This window comes from Lissotriton vulgaris, chromosome 8 (genome assembly GCF_964263255.1).
Source record: "Lissotriton vulgaris chromosome 8, aLisVul1.2, whole genome shotgun sequence".
Classification (NCBI taxonomy): domain Eukaryota; kingdom Metazoa; phylum Chordata; class Amphibia; order Caudata; family Salamandridae; genus Lissotriton; species Lissotriton vulgaris.
In genome coordinates, this window is record NC_141696.1 from 423,732,189 (window position 1) to 423,755,130 (window position 22,942).

General features: G+C 53.6%; 1 protein-coding gene across 5 annotated transcripts in view; it reads right to left on the minus strand.

Moving 5' to 3' along the window:
* The window catches only part of HERC2 (HECT and RLD domain containing E3 ubiquitin protein ligase 2), a 1,676,463-nt gene that overhangs the window by 738,914 nt on the left and 914,607 nt on the right, over positions 1-22,942 (minus strand). For all 5 annotated transcript variants that reach the window (XM_086934186.1, XM_086934185.1, XM_086934187.1 and 2 more), the window contains exon 60: positions 644-734. In XM_086934186.1, coding sequence (XP_086790312.1) covers positions 644-734 — 91 coding nt within the window. The remainder of the gene's footprint in view (positions 1-643; positions 735-22,942) is intronic.

Sequence of the window (22,942 nt, forward strand, 5' to 3'; positions counted from 1 at the left end):
AATCCAGGTTTGATGGTTTTTATTGGACTCAAAATATTTTTAAAAAAATGAAGCAATAATATACTACATTACTTTCAACCCCAGAGGTCCACAAAATATACGTGGTATGTATATACTGGTAGGATAACTAGGATGTATCCAAAGTTATTCTTACAACAAAGCTCTAATTATAATCTTACAAAATAAAATATATCTTGTTTAAGATGCCTAGCTTATGTTTACATTTTAAAAGCAAAAACACAAACTGCTTTATTGAACAATAAAAGCAGATCAAATTAAAACTAAGAAAAAAAGTGAAGGCATACTGAGTTTAGGTAGCAAAAGCAACACTCATGAAGGACAGTGACAAACATAATGGCAAGTGCCATATGCCAATTCTTTAAATTCCTTTTTAAGATTAAGCAAAAAAATACTTAACTGTACGACTAACAAAGAAAACTACTCATACACATTTTATAATACAATGTTTAATACACTGAAATATGTTTTAAGGAACATAGAAGTGCTCAAGGCTATTGCTTCTTCATGTAAAAGATGGAACGAATGATTATAAGGTTAGCCCATTTATTTATAATATATAGCACCTAAAAGTACAAACGAATGTTATAAAGTGCAATGCACAGACATATGCAAAAAAACTTACATTCTGCTGAAATGTCCAAGCTTTCCATCATCTCCTTCGCCCCAAGAAAAAATCTTTCCATCAACAGTTAAAGCCATTGCATGCCTGCCACCTGCAAGAGAAAACTCTTTGAGCACAGCATCCTGCAAAAATATCAGCTACAAAATAATTACTGTCCTGTGTCTATAAGGACTACAGTCTGAAAGAACAAGTTACTTACCTTCAGTAACACCTTACCTGGTAGAGAATCTGTGTAGCAGTAGATTACTCATATTTCAATTATCCCAGGGCATCAGACAGGATCTAGAAACTTTTCGAACAGTATCTCTGTGCACTGGTAGGAGGCATCGTTTGGCTCTGTGTCATAGGCGTCATCCATTCCAGAGGTGAGGTAAATGCTGTCTAGAGAAGCACCACCAAAACGTGCTGACATCAATTGTGATATTTCCACGTCAGAAGTGCAGAGCCATGAAGGTTGCTGAAGGACCAGTGTGCAGATACCCTTTATGGAGAAATCCTTTCACACAGTGGGGATGATGGGATGGTCGGTAGGCAATCTGTGGCTACATACAGTCTGTACCAGCTAAGGCGTTACTGAAGGTAAGTAACTTGTTCATCTGACAGAGACTTTTAGCTGCAGAGTCCTTATCTTAGAATAGATACCCAAGCAATACCTCTCCTGAGCTGGGTCTGTAAACAGATTTAGACCAGGAAGTCTTACAGGAACGAACGGGCAAAGTGCCTGTCACGATGTACATGACTGTCCAGGCTATAGTGTTTGGTAAATGTGGGCAGAGATGCCCATGTTGCATCCGGACATGGGTTCAGGACAGGGTCTCTGCAAGCTAACACAGTGGTTGCAGCCTTGGCTCAAGTGGAATAAACATGCAGGCTCTCAAAAGGTTGCTTTTTGGCCACTGCGTGGCAAATCTTAATGCACAACACTATCAATCGTGAGATGGGCAACTTTTGCACGCCTTCCCTTACTTCGCCTCAACAAACCCAATGAAAAGTTCAACATCCACCCGAACTCTCTGGTATGATCAATATAGAACGGCAATCTTCTTTCTGGGTCGAGTCGGGGGGAGTCTCTCCTCTTCTTTGGAAGGATGAGGCAGAGAAAAGATAGTAGGCAAGGTGATCGTCTGGCCCACATGAAAAGGTGTCACCACTTTTGGTAGGAAAGAGGCACGTGTTTTCAGAACGACTTTGTGTGGGAAGAAATATGTAAGGGTGCACAGAAAGTGCCAGCAGCTCACTAACACTCCTGGCTGATGTAATGGCCATCACACAAGCAGTTTTTAAGGCTAATAAGCGATGAGGACTATTGTGCAAAGGCTCGAATGGTGCACACATATGGAAGGTTAAAACTAGGTTCAAGTCTCACTGGGGCATAATGAAAGGTTTTAAAGGGAACATATGTTGTAGTCCCTTGAGAAAATGAGTTACAACTGGTGACTTTAATAGGAAGAGCTGATCTGGTTGCCGCAATTGGCTAAAAGGTACCCTTTAACAGTGCCCAGAGCAAAACCTTTCCAGGCCAATGAGAGAACAAACAACAAAACATCAAATAAGGAAGCAGAAAGGGGGTGAGCCTGTTTAGATGCACACAATCCACAAATTAATCCCAACCGCAGGCATATAGTGTCTTGGTTGAGGGATGCCTGGCTGCCATCACAGACTTCAGGAGAGAGGTCAACTTTCACTGCTCAATCTCCATGCATGAAGGCAGCGTGTGCACAGGTTCGGATGCAGGACACTGCCCTATTGCTGCAACCGTAGAGCAGCCACAAAGGGGCAGCCTGACCGGAGGAGTAAAGCTCATGCTCAGGAGTTCTGGATACCATGCTTTCGGTTTCAATCCAGAGCCACAAGAATACCTTGCACGCAGTCCTTACTGATCTTCATGAGAACTCCGGGCAGGAGTGGTATAAACAGAAAGGCGTACAGGAGGCCTGAGCTTCATTCGAGAAAAAAAGCATCTCCGAAAGAGACTCACCTTCGAAACACCAGCACACAGAAGTGCTGATAATGCATGTTCTCGGCGGTGGTGAACAGATCTAACCAAGGTTCCCGGATGGAGCTTTCATTCGTGATCCGCTAGGCACTGACAGCTGAGTTTGTCTACTCCAGTGTTCAGAGAGCTTGCAAGATGTTGAATCACCAGGGAAATGCTCTTATATTCCAGTCATGTCCCGTGACGCAGAGCCTCTTGACACAGGGTCAACAACCCCACCCAACCCTGATTTTTGCAATACCATAGGTGGTACTGTCTGTGAACACCAAAACTAGCATTCCCTTGATGGAAGGAATGAAGGCTTTCAAAGCCAGTCAGATCGCTCTCAACTGCAGCCAAGTTACCTTCAGTAACACCTTATCTGGTACAGACAATATCTAGCCGCAAATTCCTTTCCTTTGAATTTCCCCAGGCATCGTACCAGACCCAGAAGATTTTTCATGAGCTATACCCCTGTTTGCCGTTTGGCTATGTGTGGCGTTGTCCACGCCAGAAGGATTGTTCGTGTCATCTATATAGGCCCTGCCTGGGCACGAGGAGGTCAGTTACTTTTCACGACATTCCACGCCAGAAACGCGGAGCCATGACGTGCACGGACACTGGTGAGTCCAAACTAGGGACCTGAAAGGGAACAAGCCTGACCCTATAAATCTGTCCACAGAGCGGGGAGGATTGGTGGGTTGGGGCCAAACATGCAGCTATATACGGTCTTAACCAGATAAGGCATTACTGAAGGCAAGTAACTTGATTGTATGATTAAGACATCTGGTTTCAGATTCCTTACCTTCAAATAGATACCCAAGCAATACAATCTCTGGAAGAGGATCTGCTGAAAAATGTAGACTAAGTCCTGCAAGACCGAAAGAGTGAAGCGCCTGTCCCGGAGGACCTGCTCAGGCAGCAATGCTTGGTAAAAGTGTGCAGAGATACCCACGTTACTGCCTAAAAGATGTGCAGGACTAGAACTCCACGGGTTAAAGCGGTGGTAGCAGCTTTAGTTCTGGTGCAATCAGCTTCAGGAGATTGCTTCTTTGACAGTGGGTAGCAGATCTTGATGCAGAGAACAAGCCATCGAGAGATGCTCCATTTCTGCACCGCTTGACTTTCCTTCGCACCAGCATACCCCATGAAGAATTGCGTACCCACCCGGAACTCTTGTGCGGACAAGGTAGAACGACAACGCTCTTTTGGGCCCAGACGGTGGAGACACTCCTCTTCTTTAGAGGGATGAGAGGAGCGTAGAAAGTGGGCATGGTGACAGATTGGCCCACTTGAAATGGTAGCACCAATTTGCCAGGAAAAACTGATAGGAATGTAGGCTTGGATGATAAAGCCTGCAACTCAATTTCCCTCCTGGCCGATGTAATGGCTGCAAGAGAGGCTGTTTTGATCGAGAGCAACAGGAGGGGACAATTGTGTAAAGGCTCGAAGGGAACACCAATCAGAAATGTGAGCCAAATTAAGGTCCCCACTGAGGCACTATTAAAAGGGTAGGGGGGAACATATGTACAATACCTTTGAGAAATCTATTTACAATGGGAATTTTAAATAAGGAAGGTTGGTCAGGCAGCCGCAATAAGGCAGAAAAGGCGTGTCCAGAGCCGAGTCCTGCTGGGCAAGAATCAAAATAAAAAGTAAAATATCGGAAAGGGAGGCAGATCGACTTTTCTGTACAATATGATGCACACTTTTTCAATCGGCAGATGCATAGTCTTGGTGGAGGGACGCCTGGCTGCCCGAATACCATTACAGACTTCAGGAGGAAGGTCGATAGCTATCAACTGCCGCCACTTATTCTCAAAGCAAGAAGGCGAAGAGTTGAGAGGTTTGGGTGGCGGACCCTTCCCCTGCTGCTGGGACAGAAGATCCTCCCAAAGGGGCAGCTTAATGGAAGGATCAATGTTCATGTTGAGAAGCTCAGGATATCAGACTCTCTGAGCCCAGTCCGGAGCTACAAGGATGACTAGGACCCCGTCATTCTGATCTTCTTGAGAACTCTGGGCAGGAGTGGTATGGGTGGAATGGCATGTGGGACACCTGAGCTCCAATCGAGACAAAAATCGTCTCCGAGTGAGAGCCACCTTGGAAACTCCAGCACGCAAAACTGCTGACTCTGTATGATCTTAGCAGAGGCGAACAGATCTAATGAAGGCTCTCCCCATTGTCGAAAGAGATCTTGCGCCACCCCCGGGTGGAGATGCAATATATTTCCACTAGGCATCGACGGCTGTGTTTGTCCGCCCTGGTGCTCAGGGATCTGCCAGGTGTTGAACCTCCAGGGAAATGCCCTACTGTTCCAGCCATACCCAGAGATGCAGGGGCGCTTTACAAAGGGTCCACAGCCCCACACCGCCCATTTTGATGCGGCACTACATGGCAGTAGTGTTGTCTATGAACACTTGTACTACCCTTCCCTTGATAGAGGGAAGAAAGGATGCCAATTGGGTCGCTCAGAGCTCGAGCAAGTTGATGCGGAGTCCGGATTCTGCCAGAGGTGGATATCTGACTATGGTTACCCCCAACTTTTTGCCTGGTGTTTAGCTGGTTTTCGACTTAGTTGACCTGGGGCCCTGCTATTCAGGACCCCAGGCCCTCTGCTCTCTCTGTTAAAATGGACTCCATGTACTCTAGGTACATACCAATTGGAACCTGGATCACCTTGTAAACCCCTGTACAGTGTACCCTAGGTACCCAGGGCATAGGGGCATCCAAGGCCTACCAGGGGCTGCAGCACGTATTGTGCCACCCCTGGACTGGCATTACTATTTGACACAACTGGCTGATCAATCAGCTGGGGCAAGGTGGTATAATCACCCTTTGCTGTAGATATAGTATACCTATATCTAACCACAAAATGGACACATACACTCCTATAAGTCACTGCTATGGCAGGCCTTATCAATCCTGAAGGCAGAGTGCTTGGAATTATGTGAGATGGTGCTCTAGCATGAGCTGAGCCTGTCTGCAGCTTTCGGAACCATGTCCTTATAGCTGTTCCATGATAACGCTATACCATATACTCTTAAGTGCATTATAATCCTTGCGGTTATTGCTAACTTTGGCATAGCATTATCAAACCATGTTGTGTAAGGTGTCATACGCTTTGGAATTCTACCCCCTCGCCAGTTCAGGCAACGGGGGTAGCATTCCACCCTTCTAGAGGGATAAGACATGTATGTAACTGGAAACCCGGTTAAAGTTAACTCGAGCCTCAGCATCACAAAATGGATGCTGCTGCCACAGACACAAGTCTGACCTCCTGCTGCTGGGAGTCCTTCCAGCAACGGAGGCCTGGACAAAGGATTTCGTGCCTGGGGAGGTGCTAGCACCACCCCAGACAGGACAGTGTGTATCCAGATAGGCAGGGCTGAAAGGAATGAGACATGCCTGGGGCACACAAGGTGTCCCTGTGCATACCCCGGTTCAAACCAGTTGCTGGGGCACTCCAGCCCCAGCTCTGGCGCGAAACCGGACAAAGGATAGGGGGTGTAACCACCCCCCTTCCTGGTCCCAACCATGGGAGGGACCTGGTCGCTAGTACAGCCCCCTTTAGCAGAATAAAGGTAGGAGCTGGTCCCATTCCAAATTAGATTATCCTGAACAACTCTACAAAGAAGAAACTCTGGACTTCGACGTTCTGCTCCACAGAAGACTGAAGAAATCTCCCTTGTGGCCAAGGAGTGACCACCCTGCATCTGCAAGCACCATCAAGCGTCCTAGCGGTTCACTTTGTCGTCCTTCCTGGTGGAACCAGACTTCAGAGCCCGACGAGACCCGGACTTCCAGACCTCTCCGACCTCAACTCACATCTGCAGCACAGCTGAGATCCGTGGGTGCAACGAGACACGTGGGACCGGTCATCTTGAAGAAACTGCACTTCGCTTCCAGCACGACCTCTGAGGCACCCTCGAGAAAGTGCTTTGGGGATTGAGAAGCCCCGAGTAGCTCCTGCACCGAAGACCAGCCCTCCAGCCTCCACGAGATCTGCGTGGGCCCCTTCTGCCTGGTTGCTGCTCGACGCGTTGTCTGGTCACTTGCCGGCTGGCTAGTGGCCTCCTAGATGCCGAACTTTGAAAACTACACCGCTGGTCTGGTTTCACCAGACTAGCCCTTCCTTCCTTCCAAAAGAGAAGTACCCCGGACCCTCCTGGTCCGCATCAGACGCAATCTTCACTCACCGCGTGGGTTGCCTTTGCCAAGGCCTGTTGACTCCGATCTCGGAACAGACACCGCCGACAGTGAGAGCCTGCGTGGGACAGCTCGTGCCTCCATCCTGGTCGTCAAAGACGCCTCCTGGTCCAGGTGGCTGCAGAGTCAAGCGTCCCCTCTTCACCTGATCACGACAACATCACCTGGTTCCTTCCTGGTTCCACTCCGGTCACTGGCTAGTGACTGTGAACATTGTCCCCTCTGCTTTTAGGTCTCCATCTTCCTCGATCCACCCTCGGTTCACTCCGAACATCTTCCTCCTGGTCGCCTGCAGCATCTTTCTTCAAGGCTCCATTGACTTCAACGCGGAAGCCGACACACTTTCACACCTATGCACCCGCAGCCCGTGGGTGAGTTAACGAGAGCATTTCGGTGCTCATAGGTAGATTGACTCTCCTAGTGTCCAGGTATCCTGTAGTTTCAGTCTCAACCAGTCGGAACTGACTTTACTTACCTATTTCGTAATTTGTTCATGCCATTAACTTTGCATTGAAACCCGCGTGCGTGTTCTAACACTGCACACGGGTCCCGTGGGCCCCCTGCTCCTTACCTAAGGTTAGGGTAGTGTAGCCCCAGCGATTCAACAGCCTCTGGGCATCCACATTTCTTCTATCGTTCTACTTAACCCATTTACTTATTATATGGTTTGCCATGCCCCTAGGGCACCATTGTAATTTGTGCGACTTCTTGTATTTTTCTGAAGAGTATTGTCATGTGCTTAGCCCTCTGATCTCATAAAGAGTTCAGAGGTCTTTGTTAGTAATACATATATTGTTTATTTTCATAACAACCTGTGTGGTGTCCTTTCATCTGGTATTCAAGGGGTTATATGTGGTAAAACAGCTGGCTTCACATGCCAAAAGAGTTTAGCATAAGACTGCTTTGTCCATGCTACCATTAGGATAGTTGGTCTATAAGGTTGACTTACAACCAATCACCATAAGGGTTGTTTGGACTGATAAGAGGTGATCACTAGAACTAGTGAGCATCATATATCAGGCCAACTTCTCACACCAGAGTCCTCTGATCTCCATCTCTCCCAGGTGGCCGCCCCATCCCAGGAGTGATGCATCAGTCTCTACTTAGATTTGGCTGAGGAAGCGAAAGGGGTCTGCCTCTGACCCAATCACGATTCGTTAGCCACCATTGCAGGTCCTTTGCAGTTTCTTCAAAGATCTGGCCCATGTGGCAGAGATTCCCCTGATGCTGCGCGCACTGGAACCTCAGGTTCCATTGCAGAGCCCACATATGCCATCTGAATTGTCACTAGTAGGATGCAGTAGGCCATGAGGCCCAGCAGCCTCCAAGTAAGCCTCACCAAAATCCAGGATAGAGGCTGAAACATCAGTATCATAGCCTGAATATCAAGGACTTGCCGCTCGCGAGGATAAGTCCAAAACTGCACTGTGTCCAGAACTGCTCTGATGAAAAGGAGCATCTGAGAGGCAGTCAGGTGTGAGACTGGCACGTTGATAGGGAACCCCAGCAAATTGAGGCGGTCCGCTGTAGCCTGGAAGTGAGAGATGACAATGGAAAGCAAAGCCAGCCTTCAGCAGCCAGTTGTCAAGATGGGGAAAGACTGGCACCCCTGATCTACGCAGATGAGCTGCGACCACCGCCATCACCTTGGTGAACACCAGAGGAGTGCTGGCAAGGCCAAAAGGTAGGACCGTGAAGCGAAGATGCTTTCGGCTTACCATGAACACCAGGTAATGTTGATAGGCAGACAGGCAGGACGAGAATGTAAAAATAGGCATGCTGCAGGTCCAATGCCACCATCCAATCTCCTGGGCCCAGGGCAGACAAGACCTGAGCCAATGTGAGCGTCTTGAATTTCTCCTTTTTGAGTAAGTAGTTGAGGGTTTGGCAAACTAGGTTAGGACAACAGCCCTTGTCCTTTTTTGGGGCCAGAAAGTAGCAGGAATAGCAACCACACTCTGGAACCGGAACCTTTTCTATGGCTCCCTTGGCCAAGAGAACCTCGGCTTCCTCCCGCGGCAGGGACAAATGATCCTCCGTCAGCCGGTCGTAAGATGGCAGCACGGAGGTAGGGGTAGTCTCAAAGGGGAGGGAGCAGCCCCTTCGGGAGATCTGCAGAACACACCAGTCTAATGTTATGAACTGCCAGTGGTGGAGGTGATGGCGGATCCTAACACCAACTGGATGCCCATGATCTAAAAGGGCAAGATTAGGAAGGTGTGGAGGCTGCAGCTGCTGGGGTGGTGGCTGGACAAAAACGCCGGTTACCCGAACCACAAGGTCATTGGGAACTGCTCCCTAGTCCACGCAAAGGCTGGGCCGCTTGCACAGCTTGGTGGCTAGGATAAGGTTGGCGTGGTTGAAAGCCCCTTCTGTGGCCACGAAAGGCAGACTGGGGATGTGGAGAAGCTGAGAGGCCCAACTTGGCCGTAGCTTGTGTTCCAGTGCGGAGTCTGCCTGGTCTCTGAAGAGACGAGTGCCTTCGAAGGGCATGTCCATGAGGGAAGCCTGGACAAACCCTAAAAAAGCCAGATTTTCTCAACAAGGTGTGGCATCTGAACGCCATCCTTGATGGAACAGACTCGCCAAGTGAGGCAGTTGTGTCCAAGCCACAGCATATCGTGAACTTAACTGCATCTCTCCCGTCTGTAACTGCTTTAGAGAGAAAGCCCTTGGCCTCCTCTGGGACTTGTGGTAGCACTTATCCAACAATTTCCCACAGTGTGTAGGAATAACGGCTGAATAAGAATGCGGGGTTCACTAACTGCAAAACAAGGCTGGTGGGAAACACATTTTCTTTCCTAAGCTGTAGAGACTCTTGGATTCCCTGTCCAGTTGAACAGCAGGGAACCCACCATGGGAAGTAGAGGCTTGTACCACCAAGCTCTCCGGGGGAGGGTGTTGGGTGAGGAAATTTGGGCTCCCTGGGGCAGTGGCAGCGGGCAATCGCACAAGTTACTACTTGTGTAACGATATATCTGTAAGAGACATTAGTTAGTGATAGATTCCTTACCTTAGACTATCCCCAGGCGTCAGACTGGATCCGGAAACTTTTGCGTAGCAATACCCCTGCGCGCCGGTAGGCGTCGTCTGCGGCTCCGCGTCCGTCGTCGGCGTCGTGAGCGCCGGGATGACGTCGTCGGAGTACTTAGACGGCGCCCATGCGCGCTGACGTCAGTTCTGACACACAGCTTTTCCGCGCCAGATACGCAGAGCCATGATAGACCTAACACTGGTGCCATGAAACTAGGGCCCTGAAAGGGGATGACCTTAACCCTAGATATCGGTTCGCAGATCGGGGAGGATGGGTGGGTCGGTAAGGAATCTATCACTAACTAATGTCTCTTACAGATATATCGTTACACAAGTAGTAACTTGTGCATCTGAAAGAGACACGTTAGTGATAGATTCCTTACCTTAGAATAGATACCCCAGCAATACCAACCCCGGTGGTGGGTCTGCGAACCAATATCACACCAGAAAGTCCTGGAGGACGGAACGGCCAAAGAAGCCATCCCTCCGGACTTGACTGTCCAGGCAGTAGTGTCTTGGGAACGTGTGCAGCGAGGCCCACGTAGCTGCCTGGCAAATGTCCTGCAGGGGGACACCTCGGCCCAGGGCAGTTGTTGTCGCCGTGGCCCGAGTGGAGTGAGCCCGCAATCCAGCTGGGGGCTCCTTCCTCGCCATGGAATAACAAGCTTGGATACGCAAGATGATCAACCTAGAGATGGTCCTCTTGTGCACAGCCTTTCCCTTCTTCGCGCCCACGTAACCAACGAAGAGTTGGTCATCCACCCGGAATTGGCTTGTGCGATCTAGGTAGTAGGAGAGCGCACGTTTTGGATCCAGACGGTGGAGCCTCTCCTCCTCTTTCGAGGGATGCGGAGGCAGAAAGAAGGTGGGCAAGGTGATGGACTGCCCGATGTGGAAGGCTGTGACAACCTTGGGCAGAAAGGAAGGTCGTGTACGTAACACCACCTTATCAGGATGAACAGACAGGAAAGGTGGAGAAGAAGAAAGAGCCTGGAGCTCACTCACCCTCCTGGCAGAGGTGATGGCAACCAGGAATGCCGTCTTTAGAGTAAGGAGACGAAGAGGGCAGTTATGAAGTGGCTCAAAGGGAGCACACATCAGATAGGTGAGAACAAGATTCAAGTCCCACTGGGGCATCACAAAGGGAACAGGAGGGAACATGTGAGTGATGCCCTTCAGAAATCTACTTACAATAGGGGACTTGAATAAAGAAGGCTGGTCTGGTAGCCTCAAGAAGGCAGATAGAGCAGAGAGGTACCCTTTAAGAGTGCCCAGAGCAGAGCCCTGCTGGGCAAGGGAAAGAAGAAAGAGCAGCACTTCCGAAAGGGGTGCAGAGAGAGGATCCACAGCCTTTGCTGTGCACCATGCCACAAATCTGTTCCACCGGCAGGCGTATACCGACTTTGTGGAGGGACGCCTGGCTGCCAGAATGATATCACAGACTTCGGGAGGCAAGTCAAATGGCCTCAACTGCCGCCGCTCAATCTCCAAGCTTGTAGGTGGAGACTGGACAGGTTCGGGTGCAGGACCGTCCGTCCCCTGCTTGCTGCGACAGAAGGTCCTCCCGAAGAGGCAGACGAATCGGGGGATCGACTGACATGCTGAGTAGCTCGGGATACCAGTATCTTCGTGCCCAGTCCGGAGCCACAAGGATAACCTGGGCCCGGTCGCGCCTGATCTTCAGCACTCTGGGCAGAAGTGGTATAGGCGGAAAGGCGTACAACAGACCGCAGCTCCACTCGCGACGAAAAGCGTCTCCGAGCGAGTGCCGCCTTGGAAATTCCAACGCACAGAACTGATGACATTGCGCGTTCTCTTCTGTGGCGAATAGATCTAACCAAGGCTCTCCCCACTGCTGAAAGAGACCTTGCGCCACGACCGAGTTCAGACGCCATTCGTGATCCATCATGCACCGACGGCTGAGTTCGTCCGCCCTGGCATTCAGAGAGCCTGCCAGGTGTTGAACCACCAGGGTCACGCCCTGATGTTCCAGCCACTGCCAGAGGCGCAGAGCCTCCTGGCAGAGGGTCCACGACCCCACCCCGCCTTGTTTGTTGCAGTACCACATGGCGGTGGTGTTGTCGGTGAACACTTGCACTACACTCCCCCGGACAGAGGGGAGGAATGCCTTCAGTGCTAGACGAATCGCCCGCAGCTCCAGAAGGTTGATATGGAGCCGGGACTCCGCCGGAGACCAGAGGCCTCTGATCTCCGCCTCTCCCATGTGGCCTCCCCAGCCCTGGAGGGACGCGTCCGTCACAACTACGTGCTCCGGTTGGGGTAGGGAGAGGGGTCTGCCACTGACCCAGTCGCGGTCCGTGAGCCACCACTGCAGTTGTCTCGCAGTGCCCTCTGAGATCAGGACATGATGGGACAGGTTGCCCTGATGCTGGGCCCACTGAAACTTCAGGTCCCACTGCAGAGCCCGCATCCGCCACCTGGCGTGACGCACCAGAAGGATGCAGGAGGCCACCAGTCCCAGAAGCCGCGGCGTCAACCTGACCGAGACTCGGGATAACGGCTGGAAGATGGGAACCAGAGCCTGAATATCCCGAACCCGCTGTTCGGGTGGGTAAACCCGAAACTGCGCCGAGTCGAGAACCGCTCCGATGAAGAGGAGCTTCTGAGAGGGACACAGGTGTGACTTCGGCACATTGATGGTGAACCGCAGCAAGTGCAGGAGGTCGGCCGTAGTCTGGAGGTGGCCGACGACTGTCTGGGGCGAGCCCGCCTTCAACAACCAGTCGTCTAGGTAGGGGAAGACTGAAAACCCCTGCCTGCGCAGATGGGCTGCGACCACCGCCATCACCTTCGTGGGGCGCTGGTAAGGCCGAAGGGGAGCACGGTAAACTGAAAGTGCTCTTGGCCTACCGTGAACCGCAGGTAACGCCGGTGGGCCGGCAGGACGGGGATGTGGAAATAGGCGTCCTGCAAGTCCAACGCTACCATCCAGTCTCCTAGGTCCAGGGCAGCCAGGACCTGAGCCAAAGTGAGCATCTTGAACTTCTCCGCCCGGAGGAAGCCGTTGACGTTCCGCAGATCCAAGAAAGGGCGTAGGCCCCCTTTGCCCTTCTTGGGCACCAGAAAGTAGTGGGAGTAACAACCACGTCCTACTTCTGGCCCAGGAACGCGCTCGATGGCCCTCTTGGCCAAGAGGGCCGAAACCTCCTCTTGCAGAAGTTGCAAGTGATCCCCCGACACACGGTGGTATTGAGGTGGCATGGATGGAGGGGATGTCTCGAAGGGGAGGGAGAAGCCCCTTCGGACAATCTGCAGCACCCACCTGTCCAAAGTGACTGTATGCCAGTGGGAGAGGTGATGGCGAACCCTGCCTCCCACAGGCGTCACATGGGCCTGAAAACTCGGACTAGGAAGGTTTTGAGGCAGGGGCTGCTGAGGGGGGTGTGGACTGGCCTCGCCGCTGGCCCCGACCACCGCCACGGCGGTTCCCACGTCCGCCACCGCGCTGTTGGACGTTCTGCGGCGTGTGGCTGGCGGTACGTGGTGGGGCGCCCCTTCCGTGGCCACGAAAGGAGCGAAAGGCACCCGTTTGCTGGCGTGGGGCCGTAAGGCCCAAGGACTTGGCCGTAGCCCTGGAGTCCTTGAAACGTTCCAGCGCATGGTCTGCCTTGTCGCCGAAGAGGCGACGGCCATCAAACGGCATGTCCAGGAGGGTGGCCTGGACATCGGCCGAGAAGTTGGCGGACCTCAACCAGGCGTGGCGTCGAACCAGCACCGTCGTTGCCATCGCCCTGCCCAGTGAGTCCGTAGTATCCAGCCCACACCGGATAGAAAAGCGTGCTGCATCTCGGCCGTCCGCAAGGGCTTGGCTGAGTTTAGCCGGGACCTCCTCCGGGCATCTAGGCAGCACCTCCGCAACCGTGTCCCACAGGGTGTGGGTGTAGCGGCCCAAGAGACAGGCGGTGTTCACAGACCGCAGCCCTAAGCTCACAGACGAGAAACCCTTCTTCCCGAACTGTTCATATCTCTTGGATTCCCTGTCGGGCGGGGCCGACGGGAATGCGGTTTGGGAGATTGAGGCCTGGATGACCAGACTCTCGGGGGTGGGATGGGTGGACAAAAAGCATGGGTCGCCCGGTGCCGGGCGGTAGCATCTGGCCACGTTCCTGTCCACAGGGGGGCCTGTGGCGGGCTTGGACCAAGTGCCCAGAAGAACGTCACACAAGGCCTCATTGAACGGCAGGAGGGGCTCCGCGGAGCCTGACTGCTGTTTGAGGACCTCAGTGAGGAGATTAGTCCTCACGGCCGCGACGGGGAGCTGAAGGTTTAAGGCCTTAGCTGCCTTCGTCAACACTACGCTGTAAACAGAACCCGCCTCCGAAGCCACAGTCGGGGGCGACGAAAATCCAGTGTCTGGCGAGGTGTCAATACCACTGGCCTCCCCAAGCTCATATGTCCAGTCCTGATGTGACTGGCAATCACGTGCCAGAGGGTCCTCGGACCCCTCCCATTGCTCCTCGTCACCTGGGTCCTGGAGACCAGGATTAACAGCCAGGGCCTCCTCGTGGAGATAAAATTCTCCAAAGGCCGACGGAATCGGCGCCCAGCGGCGCCCTCCCGACTCCTGAGTAGGACCGTAGGAGACATTGGGGGCGGCAACCACATCGGCTGCCGGGGACGACACCTGAAGGGACGGCGCCGGCGAGGTCGACCGGCGAGGTTCCGGAGCCGGATCCAGCGAGGTCGTGCGGCGCCGAGACCGAAGTCGCCAGCGGCGCCGGGGCCGAAGCACCCGACGTCGTCGGGGCCGAAGCGCCCGACCCGGAAGGACCTCCAGACGGAACCGATCGGCCCGAAGGCGCCACGGGAACCGACTGAGGAGGGAGGGCCCTCATGGCCATGAGGTACCTCTCGACCTCCTCCTGCGTCGTGCCGTGCCCAGGGACCCGAAGGTGTGGGGCAGGCGGCGACGCTTGCGACTCCCGCGGAGCCGCGTGGGCGGTGTCGCCCGAGTCCCCGGCCGCATCGTGCGAGCGTCGGGGCGGGTCGGAGGATCGATGGTGTCGCTCCGACCTCTCATGCCTCTTACCTGAGGACTTGGAACCAGACGATCGGTGACCACTTCCGGAACGTCGATGACTCCGACCTCGCGACCTGTCCCTCGACCTCCCGTGGGACCGGGACCGGGACCTGGAGCGGCGCAGGGCCGACTGCCTCAGCTCGAGACACTTGCGGGACCGCTCCCGCCTAGCCTTCGACGTCAGGGCCCGGCAGTCGGAGCAGGATCGATCGTCGTGGTCGAGGCCTAGGCACTTCAGGCACCGGCGATGGGGGTCCGTGACCGACATGAGTCGGTCGCACTTCGAACAAGGCTTGAACCCGGGCATCCCTGGCACCGATAGTCGAGAATTCGACAAAGAGAAAGATCAAAAGGATCAAAAAAACTTTCAGTCAAAAATTGACTGGGGGTAGAGCTTCTTCCGGATCTGCGCTAGCTGGCGCGGAAAAAAGAAGAACTGACGTCAGCGCGCATGGGCGCCGTCTAAGTACTCCGACGACGTCATCCCGGCGCTCACGACGCCGACGACGGACGCGGAGCCGCAGACGACGCCTACCGGCGCGCAGGGGTATTGCTACGCAAAAGTTTCCGGATCCAGTCTGACGCCTGGGAATATTCTAAGGTAAGGAATCTATCACTAACGTGTCTCTTTCAGATATCCTATTCACTGAGCCCCTGTACTGGGTTTCGCCAAAAAGGAAGTTAGTGAGGGCTTCGCTGAACGGGAGTGGGGTTACAGAGGAGGGGACCCTGTTTGGAATACCTCCGTCAAGATGTTAGTTTGACTACCACGAAGAGCAACTGAAGGTCAAGGACCTCCGCCGCCCTCCACCCGCAACCTCAAAGCCTTTGGTGCCATGGCCCGGCAGTTGTAGCATGGCTTGGGAGTTATGATCGCGCTCCAAACACCACAAGCACATGAGGTGCGGGTTCGTCACTGACATGGCGTAAAGACAGGCACCCCAGGCTTTAAAACATGGCTTCCTCAAGGACATCCTCAACACACCAGGAAAAAACCTCAAAAAAGATCAAATGTCACAAACATCCTGTCAAAGTTGACAGAGGGGTAGATCTTCTCTCCGATCAGCACCGGCTGGCGCAGAAAGAAAAGAACTGACGTCAGCGTGCCAAGGTAGCAACTTGTATAGGTGACATGGATGTCACTTTCTGTGCAGATGATGCGTACGACGTCATGCGGAGCCAACCAAAGTCATCTACCAGCATGCAGGGTACAGCTCAAGAAAAATCTTTTGAATCCAGTCTGACGCCTGTGGAAATTCAAAGGTAAGTAATCTGAGGCTACATGTCTGTATCAGATAGTGTATTACATAGTGAAGTTGGGCAAAAACTCATATAATACACCTCATTTCCGCATAGCGGGGAAGCAGAGGCTACAGGAGGTATGGAGGTTAGTCCAAGTTTCCTTCAAGTGGCTCTGAAGGCATATCTTGTGGGGCTGGGGTCGGATCGGAGGATCAATGGCCATGTGTAGCACCTCAGGATACCAAGCTCTTTGTGCCCAATCCGGAGCCACCAGGATGACTTGCGCCCGGTCGTGCTTCATCGACTTCAGCGCTCTGGGCAGACATGGTATAGGCGGAAAGGCGTATAGAAGACCGCAACTCCACTCGTGACGAAAAACGTCGCCTAGCGAATGCCGCCTTGGAAATTCCAACGCGCAGAATTGCTGATATTGCGCGTTCTCTTCGGTGGAGAATAGATCTAACCAAGGCTCTCCCCACTGCTGAAAGAGACCATGCGCCACCTCAGAGTGAAGACGCCATTCGTGATCCATCATGCACCTGAGGCTGATTTCGTCCACCCTGGCGTTCAGAGAACCTGCCAGGTGTTGAACCACCAGGGATATGCCCTGATGTTCCAGCCATGTCCAGAGACGGGAGCCTCTTGACATAGGGTCAACGACCCCACCCCTCCCTATTTGTTGCAGTACCACATGGCGGTGGTGTTGTCTGTGAACACCTTCACTACTCTTCCCCAGACAGATGGAAGGAATGCTTTTGAGTGCAAGATGAATCGCCAGAAGCTCCAGAAGGTTGATGTGGAGCCCGGACTCCGCCGGATACCATAGGCCTCCGATCTACACCTCCCCCATGTGGCCACCCCATCCGGGAAGTGATGCATCGGTCACCACTGTGAATTCTGCTTGGGGAAGGGATCTGCCTTCGACCTAATCCTGATTCGTTAGCCACCACTGCAATTGGCATGCAGTGCCATCCGAGATCTGGATGCAATCGGACATGTTCCCTTGTGCCCACTGGAACTTCAGGTCCCACTACATATGCCATCTGGCATGATCCACAAGCAGGAACCAGGAGGCCATCAGGCCCAGTAACAGCAGGGTCACCCTGACCGGGATAGAGGCTGAAAGATTGGAAGCATAGCCAGAATATCCCAGACTCTGCTCAAGAGGATAGACCCGAAACCGCGTTGTGTCCAGATCCGCTACGATGAAGAGGAGCTTTTGAGAGCGAGTCAGGTGTGACTTCGGCACATTCATAGAGAACCCCCGTGAATGCAGGAGGTCCCCCGTAGTCTGGAGGTGGGAGACGACAGCCTGGGGCAAGCCCGCGTTCAAAAGCCAATTGTCGAGATAGGGGAAGACTAGAACCCCTGATCTGCGCAAATGAGCTGCGACCACCGCCATCACCTTTGTGAACACCCGAGGGGCGCTAGTAAGGCCAAAGGGGAGCACGGTAAACTGAAAGTGCTTGTGGCCTACCGTGAACTACAATTAGCGCCGGAGGGCCGGCAGGACGGGGATGTGAAAATAGGCATCCTGCAAGTCCAACGCTACCATCCAGTCTACTGGGTCGAGGGCAGAAAGGACCTGAGCTAGCATCAACATTTTAAACTTCTCCTACCGGAGTAAGCGTATGGCGTCCCTGACGCAGGCCTTTGTCCTTCTTGGGCACCATAAAGTAGTGGGAATAACAACCACAACCTACTTCTGGGACAGGAACTCGCTCCATGGCCAAGAGAGCCGTAACTTCCTGTTGGAGAAGGGCCCGATGATTCTCCAGCATGCAATGGTACTGATGGCCGGGAAGGGAGGGGGGGTAGTCTCGAAGGGGAGGGAGTAGCCCCTTCGGACTATTTGCAAAACCCAACTGTCCGACGTGATGGCACGCCAGTGGGGGAGTTGATGGGGAATCCTGTCACCCACTGGCGATTGGTGGCCCTGAAAGGTCAGACTAGGTAGGTTTGGAGGCTGCTGCAGAGGGGGCAGTGGTGGACTGGGCCGCTTGCTGGCCCCCACTCCCATGACGGTGGGTCCCACACATCCCTGTCCGTGCAGGAGCTGAACCGTTTGCGCCAGTCTGCAGCTCTGAGCGGAACGCGGCGGGACACCCCTTCCGTAGCCACGAAAGGGGCAAAAAACAGACTGCGCAGGGCAGGTGGAGAGGCCCAAGGAGCCTGAGAGTCCTTGAAGGGTTCTAGGGTGTTTTTTGGTTTGTTGCTGAACAAGCAGCGGCCATCAAAAGGCATATCCATAAGGGTAGCTTGGACATCCCTGGAAAAGCCAGTCAACCACAGCCAGGCTTAGAGTCGAAGAATACGTACGTTGAAATTGTCCTGCCTAGTGAGTCAGCGGTTTCCAGCCCACATCGGATGGTAAACTTGGCTGCGTCTCTCCCCTCGGCGACTGCGCGGGAGAGCACGGCCCAGGCCTCCTCCAAGCACCCGGTCAGCACCTGCGCTACAGTATCCCACACAGAGTGGGTGTAACAGCCCAACCGACATGCAGTGTTTACCGACCGCAGTCCCAAGCTGGAGGAAGAAAACATTTTCTTCTCAAGGGGGTCCAGATTTTCGGATTTCTTAACAGGTGGTGCGTTAGGGAATGTGCCTTAGGACGTGGAGGCATGAACCACCAAGCTCTCAGTGGTGGGGTGTTGGGAGAGAAAAGTGGGGTTGCCCGGGCCGGGCAATGGCGTTGGGCAATTATCCTATTCACATGACCCCTGTGTTCAGCATGGACCAGGTACTCAAAAGGATGTAGGTTAGAGCTTCATTAAACGGCAGCAGGGGCTCTGAAGAGCTCGCTGCCGGTTGAAGCACCTCTGTCTGGAATTTAGTTAGTGACCGCCACAGTAGGTAGCTCTAGGTTGAGAGCCTCGCCGCCCTACGCAACACAACTGGGTAAGACACTCCCTCCCCTGTAGCCACTGTAGGAGGAAATAACATGCCAAGGTTTGGTGAGGTATCCAGACCACAGGCTTCCCCCAGCTCCTCTCTCCAGTCCAGTTCGTAACCCAACTGGTCAGTAAAAGGGTCTCCAGACCCTTCCCAGTCCTCCTCACCCTCCTCTGGCTGCCAATCTGGCCTGAAAGAACCAGGGTATAACAGGGACACAAAGGTACCCGTCCACGCCGGATCTGACAGCGGTCCGGCTTCGTGTCTACTTCAGGGTAGAGGCCGGGTTAGACGCCGGCTGGTAACACAACCGGCGTGGGCTTCGGACATGGTGCCGGTGGAATCGGCGCCGGTGGAGGTGTTATGAGGTTGACTGGCGCCGATCCGGATCCAGGCCTGTATCCGAGGGGACCCTGTGGCGCCAGAGCCGAAAGCATCGAAGGCCCAAAGCCAACAGCCGCGTCTGTGGGGCCCAAAGGCCTGCCAGCGGAATAGGGCTGTCCAAAGATGGCATGCATTGCTTCGTAGAAACTCCAAAGCTGGGCAGGAGTCGCTCCGGGTCCCAGAAAGGGAGGGAAACTGAGTCGACCCTTCAGGTTCGGCACGTGGAGCCGTGGGAGGGGCACCACCCGCATCCCTTGTCGCCTCGGCCGACAAGGAAGAAGTTTGGAGAGAGATGATGCTTCTTCGACTTCTTCTTGTGCTTCGATCTACCTGAGGAGTGCGAAGGCTACAAAGAGGGCTGGTGATGGTGATGGTGGTGGCTATTTAGGAAGAGTTCAGTCACCAGTTGGCCAAAGCGACTAGTCAAATGAAGCAAACATTACCAGTGCCTGGAGCAGTTTCATTATCACAATGTCTTGCACCTTACGTAAACTGACTCTGAGGCCTCAACACCAGACGGTGCTGACAAGCCTGAGGCAAAATTGCTAGACACAAAGCAGCTAATCCCAGACCTGGAACTCAAGTCACCGGTGTGGAGAGCTTCCAAAACGTGTGGCCCCTGTTGAAAATCTTTGAAGCAATATGATTACAGAAACCTCCATCTGTGCCATACTCAAAGTTGTTGAAGGAAAGGTGACCTTGAGCTCAGGCCGTAGTCTCTACAATGGACTGATCCAAAGATGAGTCAAAATGGTGCAAGAGGACTGAAAAAAACTCCAGAGGAATCCCGTACCAGTGCCAATTTCTCTGTATCAGTTCCACAAAAGAGTCAGAGAACAACTTCCAGGTGAGCATAAATTCTCTTTTGAAACAGCAAGCCCTTTTCCTGGCGGTGAACAGCGCTAGTAATACTTTGAAATATCATCTGTACACTGGGACATCCACCGGCGGCCGAGCCCCTCGACGCGACCGAGGCATGAACCGAGGCGAGGTCCACACTGTCCCCAGAGCCACGAGGGTAGAGGCACTCGGTTGGGGACCGCCCAGATACCCCGCGGAGCTGCAACAGATGCTCAGCTGAGCCCGCCACTGGGTGCAGGTAGAGTGCTGCCTGGTCTTTTCTACCACCGGGCCAAGCAGATCTCTGGCCTACACAGTGGGCGGTGAATCCAGCGAAACAGCACCCAGCGGGGCAGCGATATAGGTGAGGCCGGGGGGCGGGCCCAAAGCTACCACTACTCCTCCGCGCCAGATCGATGGACCAATGCGACCCCCCTCCCCACACATCAATCCTCCTCTGCCCACTGGGGGTGGCCGTCTGAGGGGCATTAGTCATGGTAGACCCAGGATTGCAGAGGGCGGTTTGCTGGCAGTAGCGGAGGAGACACCCTGAGCGCCCAGAGAGAGCTGCGGACCCACAGACACGCAGTCTACCTGCTTTGGCCAGTTATCAGCACCCCACCAGGTCACTGAAGCTTGCCAGACCCCTTCCCCTAGCCATCGTCAATGTTGCCACCCACAACGCGGTGCCTAGCGGGCCACACCCAGGTCTATAGCTGAGGCCTGTCCTGCCACCAGAGCCCTCAGAAAGGAGAGAATTGAAGTGGGCCTTCGTGACGCCACTGGGGACCCGACTGGGCACGAAGTGAGGCCTCACACTGAATCCAGGTACAGCGCTGCTGGTAGCTTTGGGGTACTGCGAAGGCACCGGGCAGTGCATCTTCCCGGCCTGAAGTGGCTGACGAGACAGCAGTCTCTGCAAAACGCGCGCCCGGGGCCTGGGCAGGTATGACTCTGGAACTTGAGCCCCGCTCCTGAACTTTAGCGACACAAGTCGGGGTAAGCTCAGAGTGGCCCCTCTGGTATAAGGCTCTTGTACGGGTGACTTGACCCAGCTGTCCTAGGGACGCAGAGCTTCAAAAGCCTGCACCAGCCAACAGACAATTCTTGGGGGAGGACACCAGAGGATGGTCAGGGTACAGACGGTGACTCGGATACCAAGTGGACCAGCGAGACACATAGCGAGAGACTTGCACGTTCTAAAAGGCGGAGTCCCTACCCGGCTGAATCGGGTGGCCCCAGCTAGCACACAAACTGACGGACGAGTGATTGGTCCCTGCCCTCCACGCTCGGAACAGTGGCATACCCGGCGGACGCACCTGGACATGGCGAGCACATGACAGCAGTACTGGGAAGCGAAAGCCATCCCTTCACCTGAACCAGGACCTCTGACAATAACCGGGACTTGTTCGCCTTCACAGCCAGTCTCTTCCGGCATATACTCGGTGACTCCCACAAGGCCGACGTAGTCTTGGACAGGGCACACAGGGTGGGTCCGCCTCGCGGCCCCAACACGCCGCCGGCAGACATCCTGGTGTTCATTCAGGACTTCAAGACCAAGGAATCTATCCTTTCCAAAGCGAGGACTCTCCATCCTATCTCATTCCAGGGTCACTTCCCGGTACTGTATCAGGACCTAGCTCTGATCACGCTACAGCGACGTCGGTAGTTCCGCCCGGTGACCGACCATCTACGGCAACAAGGGATCTAGTACTCATGGGGGCACCCATTCCGCCTCATCTTTCGATACAACCGCAAACTCCACCAACTTTGTTCCTTAATGGATGCCTGCTGCCTACTGGTCCTGACACCGCCAAGCGAGGAAAATGATGCCAGTGGCTCGGGTTCGGGCCGGAGATCTCTCCATAAGGCTGGTAACGACAAGGCAGGAGACGGCGCCGCCGAAGGCCACTCACCTCAGAAATCGCTCGAAGCCAACAGGAAGCACTGGCGGCAGCTACAGAGGCCTTCGCTGGGGAGGGCTCTGAAGACAAGTAAAGGTCTTGGAGTTTATCTACTCTTCTGAACCCTCCTGATGCACCCTTGCTGATTTTGGGTGGGTGGCGGGGTGAGGGTACCCCTTCCAATTCACCACACTATAGACCCTAACTGGTTGTCATACCAGTCGTCTTGGGACGACGGACCCTTTTCATGGATTGTTCTTGTTCAAACAGTTTTTGGTTGAGGGAGGGATGGGTACTTTCTTTTTGCTGGGTTTTCAGGGTTTTCTTTTGGGCGTTGTTCCCCTCGTCCACCTTCCCCTCCTTTCCAGGCTCCACTGACAATGGAAAACGCCTTTCCTTTTCTAGCTATAGGCACTCGAGAGGCCCCTCCATGGTTCGATCTAGCCAGTTCCCCCTTCACATGACATGCCTCAGAAACCACTTAAAATACTTACTCTCAATGTCCGTGGTCTCAATAACCCAATTAAACGCAGGGCAGTTCTCCACTATCTAGAACAGTCGGATTGCTGATATCTGCCTTCTACAAGAGACCCACCTCGTTCCCAAGGATCCCAAGGATCACCACAGAATGAAATCCTGTGCATTCCCCTTGCAACTGTTCTCCTCTAATTCCACTAAGTCCACCGGGGTTGCTATCCTGGTCTCTCGCTCCTTTCAGGGCAAGGTTCTCCAGAGGGAAGCCGAGATTAGGGGCCGCTTACTTACATATCAGTTTATGG